This window comes from Anomaloglossus baeobatrachus, chromosome 4, assembly GCF_048569485.1.
Source record: "Anomaloglossus baeobatrachus isolate aAnoBae1 chromosome 4, aAnoBae1.hap1, whole genome shotgun sequence".
Taxonomy (NCBI): domain Eukaryota; kingdom Metazoa; phylum Chordata; class Amphibia; order Anura; family Aromobatidae; genus Anomaloglossus; species Anomaloglossus baeobatrachus.
Window position 1 is genome coordinate 414,313,033 of NC_134356.1, and position 27,006 is coordinate 414,340,038.

The window sequence follows — 27,006 nt, forward strand, 5'->3', positions numbered from 1 at the left end:
GGTACTGCCGCCACATCGCCCCTACGATTGTGCCATCGACCTGCTCCCTGGAACAACGCCACCACGAGGACGGATATATCCTTTATCTCCAGCCGAAACAAGGGCTATGTCGACTTACATCTCAGAGAGCCTGGCTAGGGGATTCATTCGGAGATCCTCCTCTCCTGCTGGAGCAGGTTTCTTCTTTGTCAAGAAAAAAGAGGGCGATTTACGTCCCTGCATCGACTACCGGGGTCTGAATCAGATCACTGTTAAGAACAAGTACCCTCTGCCGCTCATCCCCGAATTGTTTGACCGGCTTAGAGGAGCTCGTCTGTTCACCAAGCTGGATCTTCGGGGTGCTTACAATCTGGTGCGCATCCGCTCTGGTGACGAATGGAAGACCGCGTTTAATACGCGCGATGGACATTATGAGTACTGCGTGATGCCCTTCGGCCTGTGTAACGCCCCTGCCGTCTTCCAAGAACTGGTGAACGACGTGTTCCGAGACCTCCTCTACACCTGTGTGGTAGTATATCTAGATGACATCCTTGTCTTCTCTCCGGACCTCCCAACCCACAGAGAGCACGTACAGCTGGTTCTACGACGACTAAGAGAGAACCGTCTGTACGCAAAGTATGAGAAGTGTGTCTTTGAGCAGTCTTCTCTCCCCTTTCTGGGGTACATCATCTCTGAGACTGGACTGCAGATGGATCCCAAGAAGGTCTCCGCCATTCTCAACTGGCCTCCCCCTTCTGGACTGAAGGCAATCCAACGCTTCCTGGGATTCGCCAACTACTACCGCCAATTCGTCCCTCACTTCTCTGCTCTGACTGCTCCACTTTCCGCTTTGACTAAGAAAGAGGCAAATCCAAAGGACTGGTCGCCTGCGGCCGACGCCGCGTTTGGCTCTTTGAAGCGGGCTTTTGCTTCCTCGCCTGTACTTCACCGTCCGGAGTTGAACCGCCAGTTCACCTTGGAGGTGGATGCCTCCTCCTCAGGAGCCGGAGCAGTGCTCATGCAGAAGTCCTCCTCCGGGAAGATGGTGACTTGCGGATTCTTCTCCAAGGGCTTCTCAGCGCCTGAACGCAACTATACCATCGGGGACCGAGAGCTCTTGGCAGTCAAACTGGCACTGGAGGAATGGCGCTACCTCCTGGAAGGTGCAGTGTATCCCGTGATCATCTACACGGACCACAAGAACCTAGAATACCTGCGGTCCGCTCAGCGACTGAACCCACGGCAAGCCAGGTGGTCCTTATTCTTTGCCAGGTTCGACTTTCAGCTTCACTTCCGACCCGCGGACAAGAATGTACGCGCTGATGCCTTGTCCAGGTCTTTCATGCCCATGGAGCAGGAGGAAGAGACTACCCAACCCATCATCTGTCCTAGCAACATCATTCCGGTGGCCCCTGTTACCCTAGCCCAGATACCGCCCGGGAAGACCTATGTCTCCGATACCGACAGGCAAAAAGTGTTACACTGGGGTCATGCCTCAAAAACAGCCGGGCATGCTGGTCAGAAGAGAACATGGGGTGCGATTGTACGCCATTACTGGTGGCCATCCCTTCGCACGGACGTCGCTGCTTTTGTCTCTGCCTGCTCCTCCTGTGCCAGGAACAAGACGCCCAAACACTTGCCCCATGGCCGTCTTCTGCCTTTACCGATACCCTCAGTCCCGTGGCAACACATAGCAATGGACTTTATTACGGACTTGCCATTATCCTCCGGGCACACAGTCATATGGGTCGTGGTTGATCGATTCTCCAAAATGGCCCACTTCGTTCCTATGGCCGGACTGCCCTCTGCTCAGGAACTCGCGGAAGCCTATATACATCACATCTTCCGCTTGCATGGCTTTCCATCCCACATAGTGTCCGACAGAGGAACTCAGTTCACCTCCCGCTTCTGGAGGGCTCTATGCAAACATCTGGGAGTGACTCTGGACTTTTCTTCTTCTTACCATCCTCAGTCTAACGGCCAAGTGGAGAGGGTCAATCAAATCGTGACCTCATACCTACGTCACTATGTCAACGCCCATCACGACGACTGGTCCTCGCTTCTGCCTTGGGCTGAATTCTCCCATAACCACCACGTCAGTGAGTCATCCTCCGAATCTCCCTTCCATGTTGTTTATGGACTCCAGCCCGCCGTCCCATTGCCTATATCCCCTTCATCGGATGTCCCGGCTGCTGATACTGCAGTTCGTGACTTTGCTACCATTTGGGACTCTGTCAAAGCGTCCCTTGGGCGCGCTTCCCAGCGGATGAAGAAACACGCTGACAAGAGACGTCTGGATCCTCCGTGTTTCTCTCCTGGTGACCTGGTCTGGCTTGCTTCCCAGTACATCCGATTGAAGATACCTTCCTACAAGCTGGGTCCTCGCTACATCGGGCCGTTTAAGGTCCTCAGCAAGATCAATGAGGTATCCTACAAGCTACAGCTCCCGGCCACGATGAGGATACCCAACTCCTTCCACGTCTCTCTGCTCAAGCCGGTTGTCCTTGGTCCCTTCTCCGCTGCTGCCAGTCCGGCCCCTCCTCCTATTGCCGATGATGACATCTATGCGGTAAGGGATATCGTGGCCATGAAGACCGTACGAGGTCGACAGTTCTTCCTGGTGGACTGGGAAGGGTATGGTCCTGAGGATAGGTCTTGGGAGCCCAGGGAGAACGTGGGCACTCCTCTTATCCGTGCCTTCATGTCCCGGTTGCGGGGAGGGGGGCGTGGGGGGGGGGGTACTGTCACGCTCCCCGGGTCCTCACCCCCGTTCCCCGGCTCACCTGCCACGCTCTCCGCTCCCCAGTCACCGGATTCCGTCCGTCCCAGGGCTCCGGGCCCCCGATCCCGGCGCCCGACAGCTTCCCTGGACCTGGCCGGCTCCCCTGCGTCCTCCTCGCAGCCTCCTTCCCTGGCTTCTGGCACCCGGGCGGCGCGCATGCGCATTAGGGCGCGCGCGCGGTCACTGACCCTTTCTTAAAGGGCCAGCGTCCATTAACAGGAAATGAGGTTGCACAGGTACAGGGTATATAGGGGGTCATTGTCCAAGGGGGCGGGGCCTGATCTTCGTGTTCCCTGAGCTAGGAGTCAGGTCTCTTGGTGTTTATGTGCCTGTACTCACCTATCTGTCTTTGTAGAGCCGTACCTGCCTCGCCATCCAGTCTGCCGTGTCCTGATCCCCGCACGCTGTCCGTCTGCCATCTGACAGTCCGTACCATCCCGGATCCCTGCGGTGACCCGTCATCTTGCTCCAGAGGTTCCGGACCCCGCCTGATATCACCTCGGCCTCCGAACCTGAGCTACGTCACCAAGACCACCTTCTGTGACTCCGTGGTCCCTGGGACTCCTCCGCTGCCTTCTCTTGCACGGACTGTTCTACTGCCCATCAGTGCTTCAGCTGCCGGACTCCCTACCACCATCTCAGAGAGTTCGGTCCAGTGGATCCACCTCCTGGGTCTGCCCGACCGCCCGGCCGTGACAACATCGCTGTGTGTGACACCGCAGGAGCGAGGAACCTCACCTTACCTGCGTCCCGCCCGCAATGAGGAAGGAAGGAGGTGGGCTGAATGTTCATCCCGCTCATCTCCGCCCCTCGGCTTTGATTGGCCGGCCACTTAGTGACGTCACGGTGACGTCGCGGTGACGCCGAACGCACCTCCCCCTTGAGGGAGGGATTGTTTGGCAGTCACAGCGATGCCTCCGACCAGGTAAGTGCGTGTGACGCTGCCGTAGCGATAATGTTCGCTGCGGCAGCGATCACACGATATCGCATGCACGATGGGGGCGGGTGCTTTTGCGTACGATATCGCTAGCAATTGCTAGAAATATCGTAGCGTGTAAAGCCCGCTTAACACTTAAGGGCTTTATCATTGTTGACAGATTCTAAGTTTAAGTGCTTCAAGCATGGGCGTACCCAGGATCAAAACTAGGGGGGGCAAGCCATGGTCGTTCAGGTTGTAAAATGTGAATGAAATGAAAAATTTAAGAGAATAAGGCTATGTGCGTTTTTTGCGGCGTTTTTCGGGTGCCTTTTTGGCCTCAAAACTGCATGACTTTGCTTCCCCATCAAAGTCTATGAGTTTTCATTTTTGCTGTCCGCACACAACTTTTCTTTTTTAAGCTGCATTTTTGAGCTTAAAAAAAAATGGACATGTCAATTCTTTCCTGCGTGTTTCTGTGTTTTCCCCCCATACAAAGCATTGGAAAAACGCAGAGATCAAGAACGCAGCAAAATGCCGCCAAAAACGCACCAAAATGCGGTAAAAACGCATGCGTTTATTGCCGCTTTTTGCTGCAGTTGCGTTTTTAGCGGCCAAAAACGCACAAAAATGCAGCATCAAAAAAAGCAGCGTGTACACATAGCCTTAAATGTAATCATAGCTCGATTAATGACTCCGCGCCCCTCCACACACACACACACACACACACACACTACAATGCACCCCCATTACCCTCACACACACACACACACACACACACAATACAATGCACACTCCATTACCCCTCCCCCCCACACAATACAATACATCCCCCCCATCAGCCACTACACACACACACACACACACACAAATACAATGCACCCCCATCACCCACTACACATACACACACAAATACAACAATGCACCCCCCATTACTCCACACACACACACACACACAATGCACCCCCCATTGCTCCCTACACACACACACACACACACACACACACACACACATTGCACCCCCCATTACTTCACACACACAGACACACACACAATACACCCCCCCATTACTCCACACACACACACAATGCACCCCCCCATTACTACACACCCACAGACACACACAATGCACCCCCCATTACTACACACACACACACACACAAAACAATGCACCCCCTATTACCCCCCTTCCCACACACACTACAATGCACCCCCATTACCCCTCCCCACACACACACACAAAATACAATGCACCCTCCATTACCCCCTCCCCAGACATAATACATTGCACCTCCCCAACACCCCCTGCACACACAAATTACACTACCCCATCACTACACGCTCCTGCCTCCCCCCCTCCCTCGGAATACAGTGCTCCTCTTCTGCCTGTCACAAAGCTGTATCTCCTTCATAAATGTTCCCCGTTATGTGTCCTCAGCCCCTCCCCACACATCTCCATTGATTAAACCTTTCATCTTCGGCTCCTCCATGGAGCCCTTACCGCTTCCTGACCCTGATGTCTCCTGTGTCCCGGCGCCCGCAGCACTGTGATGACGTCAGCAAGGTGCTGATCTCATCACGTTGCTGCACGTCGGGGGCGGGGCCCCGTCCCGGAGCACTGTTCAAATGTATTTACATCTGAAAGACGCAAATACATTTGAATAGGAAGAAGGAAGCTGCGGTCACCGGCACAGGCGCGCTCCTCAGCAGTGTGTGCATGTCAGGCACACAGCAGGGCCAGCACAGCACAGCACGCTGCCTCCTGGTCCTGCTGCAGCTAGTGTGCCCGGCATGCACACACTGCTGAGGAGCACGCCGGTGCCAGTGACTGCAGATACAGCGGCTTACTACACCGTGCCTCTGCTTCTAGGGGGGGACAGCTGCCCCCCCCCTGCCCCTCGCTGGGTACGCCCATGGCTTCAAGAAAATTATATTTACCATTAAGATACTGTGCTCACGATAGACTTGATAATGATTGATTTTTCTGTGTATGTAAAGAAATAAACTGGATATATCTTAGTGGATTACATGCTGTGAATTAACCAAATACAGTTAAGCAAAACATTTTAAATCTGCTGTAATTTTTCACATTATTTGCATTTGTCAAACAGGGTGAATCAGGGGATCCTGGAGATCCTGGAGTTCCTGGGCAGAAGGTAAGTTTTTGCAATTACTCCTCATTTAATTGTTTAATAACATACAGTATAATTAACTGTTCATTACATCATAAAAACCCAAAAGGTAACAGAGACAATGATTTGTGCCCATGTTATCTACTTACATAATCACCAGTTCTGTCTGTTCCCCTATTCCGTCATGCACTGCGGCATTGTCCGTTGCGCAGCCGCAGTTCGAACGATGCTCCGCCTTCCGGGTCCTCACTGCACGCACGCATGCATACACACATATACACACAGCAGACACACATAGATACACCGAGTGTCGCGGGCGGGGAGGACGCCGTCGCTGCTGCACTCTCGCTAACGCTTGGGTCCGGCGCTGCTGCGGCTGCTGCTCCTGCTCGGTGGCTCGAGCGGTGGGCCGGATCCGGGGACTCGAGCGGCGCTCCTCGCCCGTGAGTGAAAGGGGTGGTTGGTTTGGGGGATTTAGTCCGTGACGCCACCCACGGGTCGTGGTGAAGTTGGGCACCATCGCTGCTGGTGACGGGGATCCCGGGAGCGATGGTAGGGAGCAGCTGAGATGTTGTTTTTCCCCTCCGTGGGTAGGGGTCAGTGGTCCCGGGGCCCGGTGATGTAGTAACGGGGAGGCAGGGTTGGTGAGGTGCAGGGTTGCAGGGATAGCGCGGTGCGGTGCCGGATGGCACGGGTGTACTCACTTAGCAAGAAAGGTACAAAGTCCTCGGTAAACCAAACGGCTGGATGGACGGGTCCCGCAGCCCGCTGCAGTGCTTCTCCCCGGACAGGTGATGGCTGCCGTCTTTCCCTGCACCTCGATGCTCTCTTTCTGACTACGATGGATTCCCAACGGTAGCCCGCTCCCCAGTGTATGGGTACTGGAGGAGCCCGTTTGCCCGCAGATGCTGGCCCTTGGGTCTCTAGCCTTAGGCGGTAGCTGTATACTCTCACGGTGTGGGCTGTTGTCTTCAATCGGGACTTTTGCTGTTGTGAAACCCCTGGGGTTCCAGTCACATTCGGATCTGACTATTGTTGGCGGCTCCAAGCCTGGTCGGGGTCCGATGGCCCTGCCTGTGTGTGCTGGCTTCACTTCGCTCCCCGGTCGGTACCGGCGGGCCGTCGCCCGTCCCCAGTCCTACGGGTCCACGTTGCTCCACCACTCCTGCAAACGGCCACCACCGTCTGCCAACCTTGCTGTTAGTGCCTGGGCCACAAACCCAGACACCCAAGTGTTTACTCCTCACTCCTCAAACTCCAACACTGAACTGTCACTTTTCCCGCCTCCAGGCCTGTGAACTCCTCGGTGGGTGGGGCCAACCGCTTGGCTCTGCCCCACCTGGTGTGGACATCGGACACTGGAGGGAGGCAACAAGGATTTTTGTTTGGCTGATGTCCCTGTCTAGTGGGGGTGGGGGTGTTTGGATGTTATCTGTGACGACCTGGCTAGGCCAGGGCGCCACACGAGCACATACACACACATAGTGCACATGCACACAACACAGCCACACACACTGCTGTATACTCATCTGTCCGGGACCACCACCGATTCTGCTGTAAGCCCTTTACTGCAGATAAATGCTTTGTGGCACCGTAAAGCATTCAACTACAGTAAAGCCATGACATCAACCTGCAGCTGCCGCTCCGTACACCGCACACTATCACAGAGGAGTCTGTCTGCTGCAGCTGGAGGTTCCGCGGGCACGGAGGACAATAATAGGGGACAGAAGGGAATTAGCAGGAGCACATTACTAAACAATGTGCTCATGTATGTCCCCAGCCCCCCACCAGATCTGTATACCCCCAGCCCTCCCACAAGATCTGTATACCCCCAGCCCCCGACGAGATCTGTATACCCCCAGCCCCCTGACCAGATCTGTAGGCCCCCCCACCAGATCTGTAGGCCCCCCACCAGATCTGTAGGCCCCCCACCAGATCTGTAGCCCCACCCACCAGATCTGTAGCCCCTCTGCCAGATTTGTAGCCCCCCCGCTAGATCTGTATGCCAAAGCCCCCCCACCAAATCTTTATGCCCCCAGCCCCCCCTCCAGATCTGTATGCTCCCAGTCCCCCAACAGATCTGTATACCCCCAACCCCCCAACAGATCTGTATACCCCGAGCACCCCCACCAGATCTGTAGGCCCCCCACCAGATCTGTATGCCCCCAGCCGCCCCACCATATCTGTATGCCCCCAGTCCACCAACAGATCTGTATACCCCCAACCCCCACCAGATCTGTATGCCCCCAGCCCCCTCACCAGATCTGTATGCTCCCCACCATATCTTTATGCACCCCAACCCCCCCAACAGATCTGTATGCCCCCATCCCCCCACCAGATCTGTATGCCCCCAGCCCCCCACCAGATCTGTATGCCCTCTGAACCCCCCACCAGATCTGTATACCTCCCCACCAGATCTGTATGCCCCCAACCCCCCCACCAGATCTGTATACCCCCAGTCCCCCCACCAGATCTATATGCCCCAGCCCCCCCACCAGATCTGTATGCCCCAGCCCCCCACCAGATCTGTATGCCTCCCGACCCCCACCAGATCTGTATGCCTCCGGCCCCCCACCAGATCTGAATACCCCCAGCCCCCCCACGAGATCTATCTGCCCCCAGACCACCTCCCACCAGATCTGTATGCCCCCAGCCCACCTCACCAGATTTGTATGCCCCCAGCCCATCCACCATATTTGTATGCCCCCAGCCCCCCCACCAGATTTGTATGCCCCTAGCCCCCCACCAGATTTGTATGCCCCCAGCCCCTCTACCAGATCTGTATGCCCCCAGCCCCCCTACCAGATCTGTATACCCCCAGCCCCCCCACCAGATCTGTATACCCTAAGCCCCCTCACCATATCTGTATGCCCCCAGCCCCCCCCACCAGATCTGTATGCCCCCAGTCCCCCAACAGATCTGTATACCCCCAACCCCCCACCAGATCTGTATGCCCCCAGCCCCCTTACCAGATCTGTATGCACCCCAACCCCCCACCAGATCTGTATGCCCCCATCCCCCCACCAGATCTGTATGCCCCCAGCCCCCCACCAGATCTGTATGCCCCCAGCCCCCCCATATTTGTATGCCCCCAGCCCCACACCAGATCTGTATGTCTTCAGACTCCCACCAGATCTGTATGCCTCCTGCCCCCCACCAGATCTAAATACCCCCAGCCCCCCCCACCAGATCTGTATGCCCCAGACCACCTCCCACCAGATCTGTATGCCCCCAGCCCACCTCACCAGAATTGTATGCCCCCAGCCCACCTCGCCAGATTTGTATGCACGCAGCCTCCCCCCACCAGATTTGTATGCCCCGAGCCCCCCCACCAGATCTGTAGGCCCCCCCACCAGATCTGTAGCCCCCAGTCCCCCAACAGATCTGTATACCCCCAACCCCCCACCAGATCTGTATGCCCCCAGCCCCCTCACTAGATCTGTATGCACCCCAACCCCCCACCAGATCTGTATGCCCCCATCCCCCCACCAGATCTGTATGCCCCCAGCCCCCCACCAGATCTGTATGCCCCCAGCACCCCCCACCAGATCTGTATACCCCCAGTCCCCCCACCAGATCTATATGCCCCCAGCCCCCCCACTAGATCTGTATGCCCCCAGCCCCCCACCAGATCTGTATGCCTCCAACCCCCACCAGATATGTATGCCTCCAGCTCCCCACCAGATATGAATGCCCCCAGCCCCCCCACCAGATCTGTATGCCTCCTGACCCCCACCAGATCTGTATGCCTCCAGCTCCCTACCAGATATGAAAGCCCCCATCCCCCCCACCAGATTTGTATGCCCCCAGACCACCTCCCACCAGATCTGTATGCCCCCAGCCCACCTCACCAGAATTGTATGCCCCCAGCCCACCTCGCCAGATTTGTATGCCCGCAGCCTCCCCCCACCAGATTTGTATGCCCCGAGCCCCCCCCACCAGATCTGTAGGCCCCCCCACCAGATCTGTAGCCCCCAGTCCCCCAACAGATCTGTATACCCCCAACCCCCCACCAGATCTGTATGCCCCCAGCCCCCTCACTAGATCTGTATGCACCCCAACCCCCCACCAGATCTGTATGTCCCCATCCCCCCACCAGATCTGTATGCCCCCAGCCCCCCACCAGATCTGTATGCCCCCAGCACCCCCCACCAGATCTGTATACCCCCAGTCCCCCCACCAGATTTATATGCCCCCAGCCCCCCCACTAGATCTGTATGCCCCCAGCCCCCCACCAGATCTGTATGCCCCCAGCACCCCCACCAGATCTGTATACCCCCAGTCCCCCCACCAGATCTATATGCCCCCAGCCCCCCCACTAGATCTGTATGCCCCCAGCCCCCCACCAGATCTGTATGCCTCCAACCCCCACCAGATATGTATGCCTCCAGCTCCCCACCAGATATGAATGCCCCCAGCCCCCCCACCAGATCTGTATGCCTCCTGACCCCCACCAGATCTGTATGCCTCCAGCTCCCCACCAGATATGAAAGCCCCCAGCCCCCCCACCAGATTTGTATGCCCCCAGACCACCTCCCACCAGATCTGTATGCCCCCAGCCCACCTCACCAGATTTGTATGCCCCCAGCCCATCCACCATATTTGTATGCCCCCAGCCCCCCCACCAGATTTGTATGCCGCTAGCCCCCCCACCAGATTTGTATGCCCCCAGCCCCTCCACCAGATCTGTATGCCCCCAGCCCCCCACCAGAGCCCCCCCACGAGATCTGTATGCCCCCAGACCACCTCCCACCAGACCGGAAGCCCTCAGCCCACCTCAACAGATTTGTATGCCCCCAGCCCATCCGCCATATTTGTATGCCCCTATTTCCCTCACCAGATTTGTATGCCCCCAGCCCCTCCACCAGATCTGTATGCCCCCAGCCCCCTCCACCAGATCTGTATACTCCCAGCCCCACCACCAGATCTGTATACTACCAGCCCCCCACCAGATCTGTATACCACCAGCCCACCACCAGATCTGTATACCCCAAGCCCTCCACCAGATCTGTATGCCCCCAGCCCCCCCACCAGATCTGTATACCCCCAGCCCCCCCACCAGATCTGTATACCCCCAGCCCCCCCACCAGATCTGTATACCCCCAGCCCCCTCACCAGATCTGTATACCCCCAGCCCCCCACCAGATCTGTATACCCCAAGCCCCCCACCAGATCTGTATACCCCCAGCCCCCCCACCAGATCTGTATACCCCCAGCCCCCTCACCAGATCTGTATACCCCCAGCCCCCCGACCAGATCTGTATACCCCCAGCCCCCTGACCAGATCTGTAGGCCCCCCACCAGATCTGTAGGCCCCCCTCACCAGATCTGTAGGCCCCCCACCAGATCTGTAGCCCTGCCCACCAGATCTGTAGCCCCTCCGCCAGATCTGTAGCCCCCCCGCTAGATCTGTATGCCAAAGCCCCCCACCAGATCTGTATGCCCCCAGTCCCCCAACAGATCTGAATACTCCCAACCCCCCACCAGATCTGTATGCCACCAGCCCCCTCACCAGATCTGTTTGCTCCCCACCATATCTGTATGCACCCCAACCCCCCCACCAGATCTGTATGCCCCCAGCACCCCCCACCAGATCTGTATACCCCCACCAGATCTGTATGCCTCCAACCCCCCACCAGATCTGTATGCCCCTAGCCCCCCCACCAGATCTCTATGCCCCCAGCCCCCCCACCAGATCTGTATGCCCCCAGCCCCCCACCAGATCTGTATGTCCCCAGCCCCCCCACCAGATCTGTATGCCTCCCGACCCCCACCAGATCTGTATGCCTCCAGCCCCCCACCAGATCTGAATGCCACAGTCCCCCCACCAGACCTGTATGCCCCCAGCCCCCCCACCAGATCTGTATACCCCCAGCCCCCCCACCAGATCTGTATACCCCCAGCCCCCCAACCAGATCTGTATACCCCCAGCCCCCCCACCAGATCTGTATGCCCCCAGCCCCCTCACCAGATCTGTATACCCCCAGCCCCCCGACCAGATCTGTATACCCCCAGCCCCTGACCAGATCTGTAGGCCCCCCACCAGATCTGTAGGCCCCCCTCACCAGATCTGTAGGCCCCCCACCGGATCTGTAGCCCTGCCCACCAGATCTGTAGCCCCTCCGCCAGATCTGTAGCCCTCCCGCTTGATCTGTATGCCAAATCCCCCCCACCAGATCTGTATGCCCCCAGTCCCCCAACAGATCTGAATACTCCCAACCCCCCACCAGATCTGTATGCCCCCAGCCCCCTCACCAGATCTGTATGCTCCCCACCATATCTGTATGCACCCCAACCCCCCCACCAGATCTGTATGCCCCCAGCACCCCCCACCAGATCTGTATACCCCCCACCAGATCTGTATGCCTCCAACCCCCCTACCAGATCTGTATGCCCCCAGCCCCCCCACCAGATCTGTATGCCCCCAGCCCCCCCACCAGATCTGTATGCCCCCAGCCCCCCCACCAGATCTGTATGCCCCCAGGCCCCCACCAGATCTGTATGCCTCCCGACCCCCACCAGATCTGTAATGCTCCAGCCCCCCACCAGATCTGAATGCCCCAGTCCCCCCACCAGATCTGTATGCCCCCAGACCACCTCCCACCAGATCTGTATGCCCCCAGCCCACCTCACCAGATCTGTATGACCCCAGCACCCCCCAACAGATCTGTATGCCCCCAGCCCCTCCACCAGATCTGTATACCTACAGCCCCCCCACCAGATCTGTAAGCCCCCAGCACTCCCCACCAGATCTGTATGCCCCCAGCCCCCCCCACCAGATCTGTATAACCCCAGCCCCCCCCACCAGATATGTATACCCCCAGCCCCTCCCACCAGATCTGTATACCCACAGCCCCCCTCACCAGATCTGTATGCCCCCAGCACCCCCCACCAGATCTGTATGCCCCCAGCACCCCCCACCACATCTGTATGCCCCCAACCCCCCCACCAGATTTGTATGCCCCCATCCCCCCCACCAGATCTGTATGCCCCATCCCCCCCACCAGATCTCCATGCCCCCAGCCCCCCCACCAGATCTGTATGCCCCCAGCCCCCCCCATATCTGTATGCCCCCAGCCCCCCCATATTTGTATGCCCCCAGCCCCACACCAGATCTGTATGTCTTCAGACTCCCACCAGATCTGTATGCCTCCTGCCCCCCACCAGATTTTAATACCCCCAGCCCCCCCCACCAGATCTGTATGCCCCAGACCACCTCCCACCAGATCTGTATGCCCCCAGCCCACCTCACCAGAATTGCATGCCCCCAGCCCACCTCACCAGATTTGTATGCCCCCAGCCTCCCCCCACCAGATTTGTATGCCCCCAGCCTCTCCACCAGATCTGTATGCCCCCCACAAGATCTGAATGCCTCCAGCCCCCCTCACCAGATCTGCATGCCCCAGCCCCATTCACCACTGCTCCTGTCAGCACCACTAAGCATAGACAGATGCTTTTTTCACCGCACTCCCGATGCGATAGCATCGGGCCTATTTCTAGTATACATAATATTTATGAGCAAATTTACTGTTCAGTTAAGTTGATCCAAATTGACTTGCAGGACCCGTCCAGTGCCCATGTCAGTATTCTGTGGCCACTTGACCAGAGATCTAAGAACCAGTTCTAACACTACCGCATGCTTCATTTCAATTTTTTTGATTAGACATCTTGGAGAAATGTCATTATTTTGGTGTGACACTCATGTGACACCATGGCATTCTAGCTAATCAAAAGAGCCAAGGATGCTGTCCTTCTGATTCTCAGGTCCTACATCCAGTGGACACAGAATATTGACATGGTTGCTGAACTGGGGACTGCGCCATCTCAACTGTTTAGAATATAACAGTAATGTTTTATATTAAAGGGCAGATCTATATTCTGCATTGCTTCTAAAAATTTAAATATGACCTTTAATTACATTTTCTTGTAAGGGGTGGACATGTTATTATCTATCCATCTCTGGCGGAAAGGGAATTTTTATCATCATTAGAATGGATCGGCAATGTACATGCTCCATTTATTCCCTATAGGGTTGCCAAGGGTTGAACTTTGCTTTTTCCGAAAAACCCATAGACAATGAATGAGGCAGTGATTAGACATGTGCACTGCCTCTTCATTCTAATAGGGATAAAAGTGCATTATCGGAGATAAAAAATTCCTCATTCTGCCCATTGGTGAGGGTCCCAGCAGTCAAACCTCCACAAAACAATAAGTTATCACCTATCTTGTGTATAACGTAAATTTGAAAACAACGTCAAACAACAATGTCCATAATCATTGCTTGAGTGTAAGGTGGATTGGTGATATTTTGTTTTCAACGAAAAATGTCTTAAATGTACTGTATGTACAGTAGTTTTGTATGAGGAGCTATGTCAACATGCTGTTTTAATCAGGGAAATAATACTGTTAACATAAGGTTGGACTTCAAAGAGGGGCGACCTCTCCAAATCCCTGTAGAATTAGGAAACCTTTTGGTCGCTTTAGAAGCCCTTCTCCAATTTCTTTAATTATGGAAAACTGTACATTTAAATGTCTTATAGCTTTAATTGTGTTTCTAGTGCTGCAACACTAGCCTAAAGACTTTCCGTAACTCTAATTTTTAGGGAGAAAAAGGATATATTGGTGAAAAGGGCCAAAAGGTAATAAATATCTGTATCTACCTGGTTTGTGTAATTTTATGTTCCATATTAAAGTAGTCTTAGGAATATTGGGTTAGAATTGACAATGTGATGTAAGTAAAAAGCTCAAAAAACTTGGCATGAATCACGTGGGAAATTTATTAGGCAAAATTTGCAAGAATTCTGTCAGCCATTGTGCAAAAACTAGAACAAAAGATGTATTCCGCTTTATTGCATGTACAAGACTTTTATTACTCAATTCTTTTAATAAGTGACTAGAAGAGGGGGGTTGGGCAAACAAGTATTACCTATTTATGTCCCTAAATACATATACTATATAAAGGCTATGATGAACCATCTTTTGGTGTAAGAAAGAGAAAAGCATTTAATATATCTAATGAGTTAAACCAAATTTTCCATACATAACATGGTAACATGGCATGGCTTCTTAACAACTGCTGTGTAACCTGATTCACAATAGAGTAGACGTATGAGACCAGTCAGAGATTGTTATCATGCATCTTTTCAATTAAATATTGCATCACAATCAATACCATACTTCATATTTTTTTTTATAATATTTCTGTATTTTTTTATTTTAGGGAGAACCAGGAGTTGGCCACAGAGGCCCAGTGGGTCAGGCCGGACCTCCTGGTATTAAGGTAAAGCTCCAAATAGATTCACTTAGAGAAACCACTAGTGGGCATTTAAGTCGCTATAATTTTAATGTAAAAATACCAAGTTGTTGGTTTTGATTTTCCATGAAAAGTTGGGGTTTTTTTAAGCTTTGTGGTACCCGTCCATATCTATACTCCTATTCTTTCACCCAAGACAATTACAGTCTGATACATAATTCCTATTTTTATATTGGCCATCAATGTTCATGTAAGTTCTAAGCTTCAAAAGGTGGGCAACCAGTACATATATTAAGAATTTCACAGCCACTGTTAATTTCAACATAAAACTGGAGGGTTACTTTAAAGAGAATCTGTCAGCAGGATTTCACACCATAAATTACAGTGACAAGCAAAAGGGTAACAATATTTTGAACTTTTGACTTTCAGGCTCCATATCTCACCATCCACTCCAGCTTTGATCGTGAGACTACCTTTATTTCATGGACAATCATCTTGGCTATCTAGTACATAAATTTGATTCTATTTAGACATAAGTGGACCCGTGTACGTTCAGTTCAGCGGGGTCAGTCAAACTTTCAATTAAGATCGGTTTAGGACCTGAACTTGAACTGAACCCCAATGGAAGTCACTAATTGGGTAGTTCGGGTCTCTGCCCACATGCAGCTATCCATAAACAGAACACTTGCGAGGATGGGTGGAGTTTTCCATTTTTTGAGGGGGGTGAACTCTACATCTAATCACGTTGTTTTTATCCCTTGTGCGAGCCAGTCAAACACTGCAAGTGGCACTCACTGGGCTGAGAACCGAGCATACCCAAGCACAGCGATACTCACACGAGTGGTGTTCATAAGTAAGCACCCGAACTCTGTTTTTTGTGTAAAGTCTGTGTTTGGTACGGACACCGAACCTCGAGTTTGCTCATCTGTACATATAATTAGTTATGTAGATCTTTGTCAGGCCGCTTCATTGTTACTGTTTTGCCCCTAAAAATCAAAATTTTAATTTTTATTATTTTGTTAGTGTTTGTAAATTTTGTTTGGCTTTCAACACTTCCTGAATCCTTTGGGGCATACTATCAGATTCAAGGAAGTCTCGACCAAAATCTGATACCAGGTCTCTTCTCCACGGTCCCTATGTTGGTGCATACTAGTTGGCTCATTTGGGTATATATACAGCTTTTTCTTGAACTCCAACCACAAATGTTTTATTGAGTTGAGGTCTGGGGACTGTGAGGTGCTAATCTGTTGCCTCTAATACATTGTCATTGAACCATTTCTTCTCATATCTCGATGTATGCTTTGGGTTGTTGTCCTGCTGTAACACTATGTTGTCTATTTCATACCCATAGTACTCAAGTGTACAAAGTAGGATACTCACATATAGTTCAGCATTGAGACCACCATCAATCCTGGTCAAGTATCCAATGCCTTTGGCTGTAAAAACACCCCATATCATCAGTCTTCTTCCACTAAACCTGACAGTTCCTTCGATTTCTCAATCTGTGACCCCTTTTTTCCCTTGTTTCTACCAGACCTATTTTGACCCATCAGAGCCTAGTCTATTGACTTTCATCTCATTGCTTCAGATCACCACATTTTGCACTTCTTTCAAAACTTGAGCCGACGCTTCTTATGATGATATTGAACTTGAGACTTCTTCACCTTTTTTTGGGCCATCATTGCAGACTTGTGTAACTTGTGTTGAATGGTGCTTGGATGGACATCTGTAATCTCACTATTACGAATCATATGAGCACCTCCACTGTAGTGCTTGTTGCACCAGAACGTATGATAAGCCGACTTGTTGACGCCAATATTTTACCTGAACATCCACCTGTTGGCTTTTGAAAGGATGAACAGATTCATTTTATATCCTTTAACTGTCATGGCTAGAGTTGAGCGCGGTTCGCGGTTCTCCAGTTCGCGGTTCGAGTGATTTTGGGGGCTGTTCTAGATCGAACTAGAACTCGAGCTTTTTGCTAAAGCTTGATAGTTCTAGTTACGTTCGGACGCCATTATCTCTTCTGCGTCTGGGTGTCAGTCACCGCTGGCATAGCTCCTGTCTCCGATACTGCTGTGTACGCTCTACACACAGCGCTATACAGAATAGGGATAGAAGTTTCTATTAGCCCTTGTAGGGGGTAATAACAGCAGGCTCAGAGCCATAGGTGACAGTTAGATCCGTGGAAACAGATTTTAACAGCTACAGATAACAGCGTCTGTGTAGCTAAGGTCAGGGACTTCCTCGCTGCATTTCTCCATTAGGAGGGATAGAAAGTGAGGCTTCCTTTCCTGTACACTGACCCACAACCCTGCCACTGTACCCTCCTGCCCTTTGCACACTCAAGCTCATTGTTACTAAGCCATTATACTAGCAAACACTGAGTAAACTTAGTGGCATCCTAAAAGTGGCTGTTGGACTTCCATTAGTGTCCCACTAGTGCAAATCTATTTGCAGCACCTCTGCATTGCACACTCAAACTCATTGTTACTAAGCCATTATACTAGCAAACACTGAATAAACTTAGTGGCATCCTATAAGTGGCTGTTGGACTTCCATTAGTGTCCCACTAGTGCAAATCTATTTGCAGCACCTCTGCATTGCACACTTAAACTCATTGTTACTAAGCCATTATACTAGCAAACACTGAGTAAACTTAGTGGCATCCTAAAAGTGGCTGTTGGACTTCCATTAGTGTCCCACTAGTGCAAATCTATTTCCAGCACCTCTGCATTGCACACTCAAACTTATTGTTACTAAGCCATTATACTAGCAAACACTGAGTAAACTTAGTGGCATCCTAAAAGTGGCTGTTGGACTTCCATTAGTGTCCCACTAGTGCAAATCTATTTGCAGCACCTCTGCATTGCACACTCAAACTCATTGTTACTAAGCCATTATACTAGCAAACACTGAATAAACTTAGTGGCATCCTATAAGTGGCTGTTGGACTTCCATTAGTGTCCCACTAGTGCAAATCTATTTGCAGCACCTCTGCATTGCACACTCAAACTCATTGTTACTAAGCCATTATACTAGCAAACACTGAGTAAACTTAGTGGCATCCTAAAAGTGGCTGTTGGACTTCCATTAGTGTCCCACTAGTGCAAATCTATTTGCAGCACCTCTGCATTGCACACTCAAACTTATTGTTACTAAGCCATTATACTAGCAAACACTGAGTAAACTTAGTGGCATCCTAAAAGTAGCTGTTGGACTTCCATTAGTGTCCCACTAGTGCAAATCTATGTGCAGCACCTCTGCATTGCACACTCAAACTCATTGTTACTAAACCATTATACTAGCAAACACTGAGTAAACTTAGTGGCATCCTAAAAGTGGCTGTTGGACTTCCATTAGTGTCCCACTAGTGCAAATCTATTTGCAGCACCTCTGCATTGCACACTCAAACTCATTGTTACTAAGCCATTATACTAGCAAACACTGAGTAAACTTAGTGGCATCCTAAAAGTGGCTGTTGGACTTCCATTAGTGTCCCACTAGTGCAAATCTATGTGCAGCACCTCTGCATTGCACACTCAAACTCATTGTTACTAAGCCATTATACTAGCAAACACTGAGTAAACTTAGTGGCATCCTAAAAGTGGCTGTTGGACTTCCATTAGTGTCCCACTGGTGCAAAGCTATTTGCAGCACCACTGCATTGCACACTCAAACTCATTTTTACTAAGCCATTATACTAGCCAACTATGCTGCCAGTTTAAGGGCCGTAGTTGCATTGTCAGGAATAGTTATTGTTGTTTATTCTGCTGTTAATAAAGATAGACCACCGCTGCAATCTACACCACCTCTCAATTTTTACTACCACATTTTTCGTGCACAATCTTGTCGCAATCAAAGTGAGTGGCAAAATGACGGATGCTGGTGGAAAGGGGAAGAGGCTTGTTGGAAAGGGAAAAAAAGGGTTTGTCCATGGGGAAGGTGGCAAAGCTCCATTAACATCTGCTGAAGATAGACCATCTTCCACCAAAAGTAAGATGTCTACTACTTACCGTGGACAATCTGATGTGCTCCCTTTTTTACGGACACGAACAACTGGAACAAAGATAGATGATGGCCAAAAAAAGAAAATGCCTGAATGGATCTCAAGTGGTCCAACAAGTGCCCTCTCCGCCACCTCAACTACCGCATCCAAAAAACACCAGTCCTCTGAGTTGTCATCCCAATCACACTTGCTTTCTCCCAGCTCTGAAGTCACCATCCGCCCTGCACAGTATGGTGGAACTGAGATGACTGAGTCTGCAGAGCTGTTCAGTCACACTATAGCCTGGGAATCAGAGCTCTGCTCCCAAGCTACAGTGAGTACAGGCCAGGAAATGGTCTGCAGTGATGCCCAGAACCTTTGTGACTCAGATTCAGGCCGTGATCAACAGGTTTCTGAGCATAATGTTGACCCTTATTCACAAGCTGAAACACCTGTTGTAATAGACAATGAGGAACATACTGATGACGATGAGACGCAGATACCAGATTGGGATGACAACTTAAATATTCGGTCAGGGCAAGAAGAGGCTCGGTCTGAGGGTGAGGGGAGTGCAAACACAACAATTCATGAGGAAGTTCTAGATCCCACCTACTGTCAACCCACAGTCAGGCACTCGAGGAGGTCAACAGTGGCGGTGGAGGAGGATGCAACTGACGACGAAGTTACCTTGCGCCTTCCTGGACAGAGTCGGAGTACTGGTAGCACGTCTACAACTGCATTCTCAGCCACCACTCTGCCTCTGAGCACTAGTCGGGGTGGATCAGCAGGTCGCATGCCCTCTAAGCCTTGCCTAGCCTGGTCCTTTTTTGACATAGCAAAAGATCGCCCAAATTATGTGATCTGTAAAATTTGTCGTGATTCTGTTAGTAGAGGGCAAAACCTCAGCAGTTTGACAACTTCTTCCATGAATCGTCACATGAATAAATATCATATGTCCCAGTGGGAAGCTCACCGTGCTGCAATGCGGCCTAGCGGAGCGAACCATCCACTGCCTGCCCCTTCCAGTGCATCCGCGTGCTCTTCATCTTCTAGGACTGTGGGGACAGCTGTCACACCTGGTTTTCCACGTACAACTTCCACCACTGTAACCACAACAGGCAGTTTGCTTGGTAGGTCGTCAGTTGGTTTGGAAGGGGAAACAAGTGCGTGTATACAGCTCTCTCAGACATTGATAGCACCAACGTTGGATGAAGGCAACATCATGTCTACGCCTGCACTTTCCTCACAAACCTGCATTTTTCCAGGGACACCCTACGCAACACCGTCTACACACAGCAGCCAGATCTCTGTCCCTCAGATTTGGACAATTAAAAGGCAATTTCCTGCGACCCATGACAAAGCTAAGAGGTTGACTTTATCCCTCTGTAAGCTCTTGGCTACCGAAATGCTGCCTTTCCGCCTGGTGGACACACAGGATTTTAGAGACCTTATGTCTGTCGCTGTGCCCCAGTACCAGATGCCCAGTCGCCACTACTTCTCTAAGAAAGGTGTGCCTGCGCTACACCAGCATGTCGCACACAACATCACCGCTTCCTTGAGAAACTCTGTGTGTGAACGGGTGCATTTCACTACCAATACTTGGACCAGTAAGCATGGACAGTGACGTTACATGTCGCTGACTGGGCACTGGGTAACTATGGTGATAGAAGGGTCTGCTGCACAAGTCTTGCCATCCCCACGACTTGTGTGTCAATCCTCTGTCTGTCCAAGTTCCGCCACTACTACTGCCTCCTCCACCTCATCTGGGTCCTCCACCTCCGCCCCAAGCCTGCCTGGTCAGGCCACCAGCGTTCTAACTGCCAGAAGGAATCACGCACTTCTCATTACTATGCTGGCAGCAGAGCGCAACGGCATCAGGCGGTCTTTAGCTTGAAATGTCTTGGAAATAAGAGTCACACAGCGGCTGAGTTGTGGGCAGCTCTGGAGACTGAGTTTAATAAATGGTTGTCTCCACTCAACCTGCAGCCTGGTAAGGCCGTGTGCGACAATGCTGCAAACCTGGGTGCGGCCCTTCGCCTGGGCAAGGTGACACACGTGCCTTGTATGGCTCTCGTGTTGAACCTTGATGTCCAGCAATTTTTAGCACACTATCCCGGCCTAGATGGCCTTCTGAACAGGGCACGAAAACTGTCTGCTCACTTCCACCGTTCAACCACTGCTGCTGAGCGACTTGCATCGCTCCAGAAGTCTTTCGGCCTGCCGGTTCATCGCCTGAAATGCGATGTGCCGACACGCTGGAATTCGACTCTCCACATGCTACAGCGACTGTGGCAGCACCGTCGCGCCCTGGTGCAATACGTCATGATGTATAGCCTGGGCCAACGAGATGCAGAGGTGGGGAAGATCACCCTGATGGAGTGGTCTCAGATAAAGGACCTATGCACCCTTCTGCACAGTTTTGACATGGCGACGAATATGTTTAGCGCTAACAATGCCATTATCAGCATGACAATTCCAGTCATTTACATGCTGGAGCACACGCTAAACACTATTCGAAGTCAGGGGGTGGGACAACAGGAAGGGGAGGAACTACAGGAGGATTCATATGCGCAAGACACAACAACATCACCAAGGTCCAGACGTTCATCATCACCAACGCGGCAGGCATGGGACCGTGGGGGACAGGGATCAACAAGGGCGCATAGTAGCAGGAGAAATGTTGAGGAAGGTGCAGGAGAACATTAAGAAGGAAATGGAGGACGAACTGTCCATGGACATGGAACACTCAGCAGATGAGGGAGACCTTGGTCAAATTTCTGTTGAAAGAGGTTGGGGGGAGATGTCAGAGGAAAAAAGAACGGTTAGCCCCTCTATGCCACAAACACAGCGTGGACTTGGTCCGCATGGCTGCGCAAGACACACGAGCGCCTTCTTGCTTCACTACCTCCAACATGACCCTCGTATTGTCAAAATTAGAAGTGATGATGACTACCAGTAGTAAGTGATGATGAGTACTGGCTTGCCACACTGTTAGATCCCCGGTACAAGTCCAAATTTTGTGGCATAATTCCAGCCATAGAAAGGGACGCACGTTTGCAGGAGTATCAGCAGAAGCTGTTACTCGATCTTAGCTCGGCTTTTCCACCAAACAACTGTAATGCAGGTAGTGAATCTCCCAGTTGTAACTTACCAAACATGGGACGGTCTCGTCATCCTCAACAGTCTACCCGTACCATTAGCACCGTATCTGGTGCTGGTAACAGCAATTTTATTGAATCTTTTCATAATTTTTTTAGACCATCCTTTGCAAGGCCACCAGAGACAACAAGTCTGACACATAGTCAACGGCTGGAGAGGATGATACAGGAGTATCTCCAAATGAACATCAATGCCATGACTTTGCAAATGGAGCCTTTCTCATTTTGGGCTTCAAATCTTGAAAAATGGCCAGAGCTCTCCACTTACGCCTTGGAGATTTTGTCATGTCCAGCTGCCAGAGTTGTCTCTGAACGTGTCTTCATGGCTGCTGGGTGTGTGCTGACAGATAAGCGCACGCTTCTGTCCAGTGACAATGTGGACAGACTAACGTTCATCAAAATGAACAAGTCATGGATCCACAAGGAATTTACTACCCCTGTGTCATCCTGGGGAGAGTAAATGCTTGTGGATTTTGAATGTGCTTGATGCAAATCTACCTGTGAAGTATACAACTGGGGCACAAGTGCTGCCACTGAAGGGGTGTGTGTGTGTGGGGCCCAATTTTTGGAAAAAAAGGAGACTTTGCTTGGAGTAACCCTTGCTTGCTGTGTTTTTTAAATGGAGCCAAGATGAACAAGTCATGGTTCAGCAAAGACTTTGCTACCTACCCCGGTGTCATCCTGGGGACAGTTAAGTATGGCGTATTTTTGAATGTGCTTGATGCAAATCTACCTGTGAAGTGTACAACTGGGGCACAAGTGCTGCCACTGAAGTGGTGTCTGTGTGGCCCAATTTTTGGAAAAAAGGGAGACTCCGCTTGGAGTAACCTTGCGGTGTTTTACATGATTTTAGAAGGGCATGCCTTGCCTATATCTGTGTCTCCTCCTCTTTTTCCTTGTCCAGCTCTTTTGTTTTCGCATGAGTATATGTCCTTGTCACTTTCCCATGTGTTTGTGTTGTGTTGTGAGTTGTTTGTCACCTTTTGGACACCTTTGAGGGTATTTTCTAGGTGTTTTTATGTGTTTGTGATTGCCTCCCATTGTTTCCTATGCGGTTCGAGCAGTTTGCCGAACCGAACCCGAACAAGACCTCTGTTCAGCGAACCGAACTCGAGCCGAATTGCGACCGGTTCGCTTTTCTCTAGTCATGGCACTCACATGATGCAGTTCGGCAATTTTTTTGGGCCAAGAGACTACTATCGATGAGCTGGATGATGCTGTTTCTTGGGAAATCTTTGTAATGGTTGCTCCTTGATTCGAACCAGTGACTTTTCTCCTGGAAATCAAAGTAATAAAACACTGAGCTATTAGGAAATGTGAAAACAGGTTGTAATTTGTAGTATACAGGAAAAAAAAAATGTTTCAAACACAAGAAGCAAAGCAGCAACAATGCAATGACATGACAAGAATCTGCATTATGTATGAGATAGCCAAGATGATTGTTTATAAAATGAAGGTAGCTTATTTCTGAAAGCTGTAGTGCATGGTGAGATATGGAGTCTGAAAGTTAAAAATTAAAAACATTGTTACCCTTTTGCTTGTCACTGTATTTATATGAGCATGTAGCTCTTTGATAGACAAGTCCAGAAATACCTTTATAATGCCAGTCCATTCGTCCATTACTGAGAAACCAACATTTGAACTTATGTGCAAAACAAGCTGAAGATCTCAAGTCTCTGTCACTCAAGCTCTATTCCCCACACTGTTTTGCCACCTCTACTTCTCTGAATGCTCCTTTGCATGAACTCATACAGCATAAAGGTTGTCAGTCAAGCAGGAGGAGGTGGCACTAGGTGGGAAATAGAGCTGGAGTGACAAAGGCTTCAGAGGGATGGGGAGGCAGGAATATCACTGAAATGGAGGGAAACAGTGCTCAAATTGAATGTAAACAGCCCCTCCCCGACCCTGCAAAACGTGATTCGGACGCATGCGCCGACAGGGCCATTGATTATAATGGAGCAGGCTTCGTTAGCATGTGCTCTGTCTTGCACCATTTTTGCACATATATGTTTTTGCAGACGGACACCCGAACATAGTCGACTACATTCGGGTATCCGTCTGCAGAAAACGTATATGTGCAAAAATGGTGCAAGACAGAGCACATGCTAACAGAGCCTGCTCCATTATAGTCAAAGGCCCAGTCAGCGAATGCGTCTGAAACATGTTTTGCAGGGTGGAGGAGGGGTGGTTCGGACCGATGCCCCAACGGGACCACTGACCATAAGTAAAAACGCAGTGTGAAAGGGGCCTTATGGAAATGGGTGTACAAGCGTCATACCTTTACAAGTATCTCAGGCAAATCTGGGTAGGTTTTCAGAAAGTTGAGACCACTAAGTTGAGCATGTAGGCCAGGCATAGTACACGTTGCAACTTGCCAAGCTTCAGAGCTGCCAACAAGGTTATGGCCATTATCATATACTATGCCTGGTTGGAGTTTCAGTGGCGAGAGCATCAGATTTCTGTTCTGTTAGACCTTTCAATAATTCTGCGGCGGTGTGCTGTTTGTTACCTAAAGAAATCAGTTTCAGCAGAGCCCGTTGCCACTTCACCGAGGCAGTACTGCAATGCTTAAAGTTTGCTACTGAAAATTTCAACAATTCAGTGAAAGATGATGGGGAGGAGGAAATACGGGCATGCAGCAACTAATGTGGGAGGTGGAGAAAACACTGATGGAACTAGGGCCCACGATTCTAGTTGTTTGTAGCATGTGTGGCATCCTTTCAATCTATACCAATTCTGGATGTTAAAAGTAGATATTTGCAAAACCAGATTCTTACTACATTTATATAAAAACGTATAATTTTATTAGTATCAAATTACGTACATAACAAACAATTAAAAAATAAAGTGAATAGAGGAAGGATGCTGTTACCCTATCCTATTCCTTCCTCAATACGGGGGTCGGCGTCCTAATGTGAAGACGCCCCCGTTCAACGATGGCTATCCCTAGGTATTACCCTCCCTATTGGTAGAAAGTGATCCCTCTCAGAAAGGAAACAACCCCTACAGTAGTAACACCACAGTGAGGAAGAGGTGCTCAGTCCGCAGTGGCTAATTTGTCTGTATCACCACTCATATGAGTAGGGATACGGGGCCTAGGGAAGTCGTCAGATGTTCATAAGTCTATGTGCTCAGAAAGAATGGTAGATAGGTGAGTCACATTTCTTATGAGAAGCAAGAAATGCCCAATAGAAAGGTAAATAACATTTCTTATAAAACTCAATTCAAGAAATGCCCGACGCGTTTCGCCCTTGTCAATATCAGGGGCTCATCAGGGGCTTTTCAACAATTTCTTGAGAGAATTTCTTGTCTTTGGACAGATCTGTGACAAATAAAATAAAATAAAATACAGCCCACATTAATTTCAGGTCCAAGGATCCAACTAGATAGCAGATGTAGGTGTGCATCAAGAATACCGATACTGACCAGCAATCGCTGATTTGCCACTTCCATAGTACATAGGGAAAAAAACGTGCTGCCTATTCAGCTAGTTTATCCTAGAATATGTCAGGATGAATTTTTCACCTATATGGAAAAGAAACACTATTATTATTAAACTTTCTACAGGTAACAACCTTACAGCCTGGGGTAGGAGCCATTGTTAGGGGAGCAGTACCTTTCTGAATGGTAATTCCTATGTTAATCACACCTCAATGGAGTTAGGTTACTACTGGACACTGTCAATAAAAGAACAGACAACAATTTGTTCCATAGTTATGGTATTAGGGGACACTTGTGCAACCAGGTCCAATTAATTATATACTCGGTCCCTGTGTGATATTACCTAGAGTGGTTAAAGATATCCACACTGGGCCATGTCATACATCACTCAAGACAGTGGCTGAGGAATGTACTCGTATGTATAGCCTCCAAGAGAGTCAGATTACTCACAACGGGGGAACCTAGTGGAAGAAAAGTACAAGGGAACACGATTCAAACCCCAATAAAATCAAGGCAGCATGGATATAAGTATCAAAAAATGACCATAGGACAATACCTCAGGTTCATCCAAAGGACTGAATACGTTTAGGGCAGTCAATCATGTATTATTGGCAATATACCCACTTATGCAGCCTCCAGTACTAAAAGAGGGGGTACTTCTACTCCAGAACCTATATAAGCAGAGAAAATTCATTTGTAGTTCCATATGGTGAGGGGCTAGCCCTTCTCTCTTATCCCATATTCAATTGCAGTCAGAGAGGACACACCACATATCCGGTTACTATTCCAGAGTGGGGCAAGGGGTAACCACACGGATACACAGCAGCCGGTATCTACAGTGCAAATATGCACAAATGCTGATAAAGCCACCTGAATCTGATAATGTTCACCGGAGGGTTGTAAGAGTCCTACCTTAGAGAGGTCCGTATGGAGGAATCCAGGTATGGCGTCCAGCGGTCGCTCACCCAGCAATACGAAATGGGCTATTTAAAGCCGAATTTGGCGCCACCACGAGGAAAACCGGAAGTGACGTAACGCTACTTACATCAATGTCTCAACGTGCTTACCAGCCGTTCACGTCATTTCCGGTCACATGATCGAGGATGTGCATCTCTCAATCTGATCCCCGGGGCCAGAGAACTAAGTTCCTGGTTGTTGGTTTCTGCACGAAGTGAGGATTTAATTCTGTTTAAATAGATAAGTGCTGGCGTTTACTGGTGGTTAACTATAAGACCACCAAATGAGCACCATACTGTACGTGACTTAGGTGGTAAAAGAATACGTGCTGAGGACCAGCAGAAATACCCCAGAACCGGAATAATAAAAGGTCCGAAGGGTATATGTTTATGTCGTCCGT

The 27,006-nt window shown here is 50.5% G+C and overlaps 1 protein-coding gene across 1 annotated transcript in view; it reads left to right on the plus strand.

Moving 5' to 3' along the window:
- The window catches only part of LOC142302455 (uncharacterized), a 593,189-nt gene that overhangs the window by 372,805 nt on the left and 193,378 nt on the right, over positions 1-27,006 (plus strand). The window contains exons 71-73 of the mRNA XM_075343517.1: positions 5,789-5,833; positions 14,413-14,448; positions 15,030-15,089. Coding sequence (XP_075199632.1) covers positions 5,789-5,833; positions 14,413-14,448; positions 15,030-15,089 — 141 coding nt within the window. The remainder of the gene's footprint in view (positions 1-5,788; positions 5,834-14,412; positions 14,449-15,029; positions 15,090-27,006) is intronic.